Source organism: Corythoichthys intestinalis, chromosome 17 (genome assembly GCF_030265065.1).
Source record: "Corythoichthys intestinalis isolate RoL2023-P3 chromosome 17, ASM3026506v1, whole genome shotgun sequence".
NCBI classification, from domain to species: domain Eukaryota; kingdom Metazoa; phylum Chordata; class Actinopteri; order Syngnathiformes; family Syngnathidae; genus Corythoichthys; species Corythoichthys intestinalis.
In genome coordinates, this window is record NC_080411.1 from 25982979 (window position 1) to 25985375 (window position 2397).

The window sequence follows — 2397 nt, forward strand, 5'->3', positions numbered from 1 at the left end:
TTATTTCGTCTAAAGGTTGTGCTACCAAGTATTAAGCTGAGGGTGCCAATACTTTTGTCCGGCCCATTTTTGGAGTTTTGTGTAAAATGATGATGATTTAATTTTTTTCCCATATTGTCTTTTGTGTTTTTTCATCGCAAGCAAAATAAATGAAGATATTACTACCAAAGAATTTGTAACTGCAATCATTTTCTGGGAGAAATTGAGCGTTATATGACAGAATTTCAAGGGTGCCAATACTTTTTGCCAGCAGTGTATGTCCTTGTTTGTAATCATCAATCGCCGTCAAATGTCTATCAGTGTCCTCCCTACATCACACCTCTGATAGGCTGAATATTTTCCAAATATTTTCCACTCCGTTGTGCAATCTGATTTTACATACTGAAGGTCATTGATGAGATGGAGACAAAGGAATGCAAACGCTAACAAAGAACCAATAAGGTGGGCCTCAAATCGAACATGAGTTCAGTGTCAAACTGAGTGTTCAGTGGGATGGACAAAGCTTTGACTGACAGTTCCTCATACTCCAACAAGCACAAGAAGCATTCCCAGACCTGTTAAGTTTCACGATTTGGTCGGGAGACTCCCGATTTTGACCCCAATGCTCACGCCTCACGATTAGAAAGCCAAATCTCCCGATTTTCCAAAAATGTCAATTTTTTTTTTTTTTTTAACGTTTTTGTTTGTCACCGTTTTGTAACGATACCATTCGGCCCGATTCGGAAAGTGACCAACAACGAATAGCCTGGCCGTCTCCGACTTCCCTGCCCTCACTCCCCTTCAGAGCTGGAAAAGCCCAACCAATCATCTGACAGGGAGGGAAGAGGCGAAGCACCACCGACTTTCCAAGATGCTGGCACTAATAAACCGGCTTTTAGACTGGTTCAAGTCTTTATTTTGGAAGGAAGAGATGGAGCTGACCCTGGTCGGCCTCCAGTATTCGGGAAAAACGACGTTCGTCAACGTAATTGCCGTAAGTCTTACCTGCCAGCGATAGCTAACTAGCGTAATGCTAATAGCATTAGAGCTAATGATGGGAGAACGATGAGGAAAAGTCGCTGCTTTACTCTGTGTTTTCGTGGATCAAACATCATGGAATATTAAACCACTGCGGTCCTACCCCCACAATATATGAATTTAAGTGAGAAAGCATATCGTTACTTACTTGAAGTTTAATCATTTAGATTCGCTATTATGCTAAAGCTAAAGTGTATACTATACACTTTATTACATTATATCATTATTACTGTGCTGAAACAAAAAATATAGTTTCAATTCTAGGTTACAATTCAATTAAAAAACTGCCATGACAAAGATACTTTTAAAAACAAATATGATTAATTTTCTAAATGATGTAATTAATGTTTTTAATGTTGCTGATTTAGTCTGACGAAACCCTAATTGGAGTGATGGTTGATGAGATGAAGAGGCTGCTGAGGAAGCTGATGTCCAAATTTGTGCAAATCGATGTGATCAGGAAAGCTGAGGATATCCTAGATGTTGATTACAGGAACAAGGAGAACTGGCATGACACAGGCAACATAGCAGTATCACATGATGCCAGACAATACATGGAGCAAGTTGAAGACTATCTCTGATGCCACCAAAAAGAGGTTCTTTGACAGTGTAGTTAATTTTTACACAAGTGTTGTGACCAAAATGAACTTGAAAAAAAATGGTTGTATTTTGTTTTAGCGATTGTCGCGCGCGCGCGCGTCATCGGGGTTGGCAAACAGAAATCTCCCTATTTGCAATTTCTACAACTTAACAGGTATGCATTCCCAAAGAGGCTTTCCTAAGCAGTCACCGATCCGAGAAGACACTTCAGGTTGTGGTTCAGTAGATCTTCCTACTACCCATCCATCCATAAATTTCCCAAGTGTGAGTGTTGGTTTGTTTATCTAAACACGGTGCAATGAGAAACCCTAGCATTCGAAAGATACAGATTATTTATGATTCTCAAGAGGCATACGCGGATTTTCAGGGGGGTGGCCGAAAAGTGTCATTGCATGTAATTAACTTTCCTATACAGTATATGATTTTAAAATTAGGAATTTTTCGGGAAAATGTTGTCTATAAAAGTTGTAAAGCAATGAAACACACAACAAAAATGAATTAAATGAACAAAAAAAGATATTTTTATAATGGGTCAAAATTATTTTTCGAACAGATCATATGACCAGCACCTTAGACCGTCATTTGCTTTTCTTAGCCATAACCACACGAGGACCAAAGAGGCAAGATGGATATACTTAAATTTTTTTCATACCAAAGCTTTCAAAAGCGACAATAACTACTGAGCTAGAACCAAGAATTGAAAACGTGGACAATGAAACGCTAGAGACCACCGTCAAGATGGTGAGCGTTGGTTTCAATTTGTCCCTCTAAAGACGCTAA

The 2397-nt window shown here is 39.0% G+C and overlaps 1 protein-coding gene across 1 annotated transcript; it reads left to right on the forward strand.

The window, feature by feature from the left end:
- The first annotated feature begins 612 nt into the window (after window positions 1–612).
- On the forward strand, window positions 613–1765 carry LOC130905821 (ADP-ribosylation factor-like protein 8A). Its single transcript, XM_057819533.1, has 2 exons — window positions 613–973; window positions 1386–1765. The coding sequence occupies exons 1-2, from the start codon at window positions 851–853 to the stop codon at window positions 1596–1598; spliced, it is 336 nt and encodes a 111-aa protein (XP_057675516.1). The 5' UTR covers window positions 613–850; the 3' UTR covers window positions 1599–1765.
- The last annotated feature ends 632 nt before the right edge of the window (window positions 1766–2397 follow it).

Excerpts from the sequence above, each read along its gene's own strand:
- LOC130905821 (XM_057819533.1), top strand. The coding sequence starts at position 851 with ATGCTGGCACTAATAAACCGGCTTTTAGACTGGTTCAAGTCTTTATTT. Across the intron at positions 974-1,385 it reads CGTTCGTCAACGTAATTGCC|TCTGACGAAACCCTAATTGG; the intron begins GTAAGTCTTACC and ends TTGCTGATTTAG.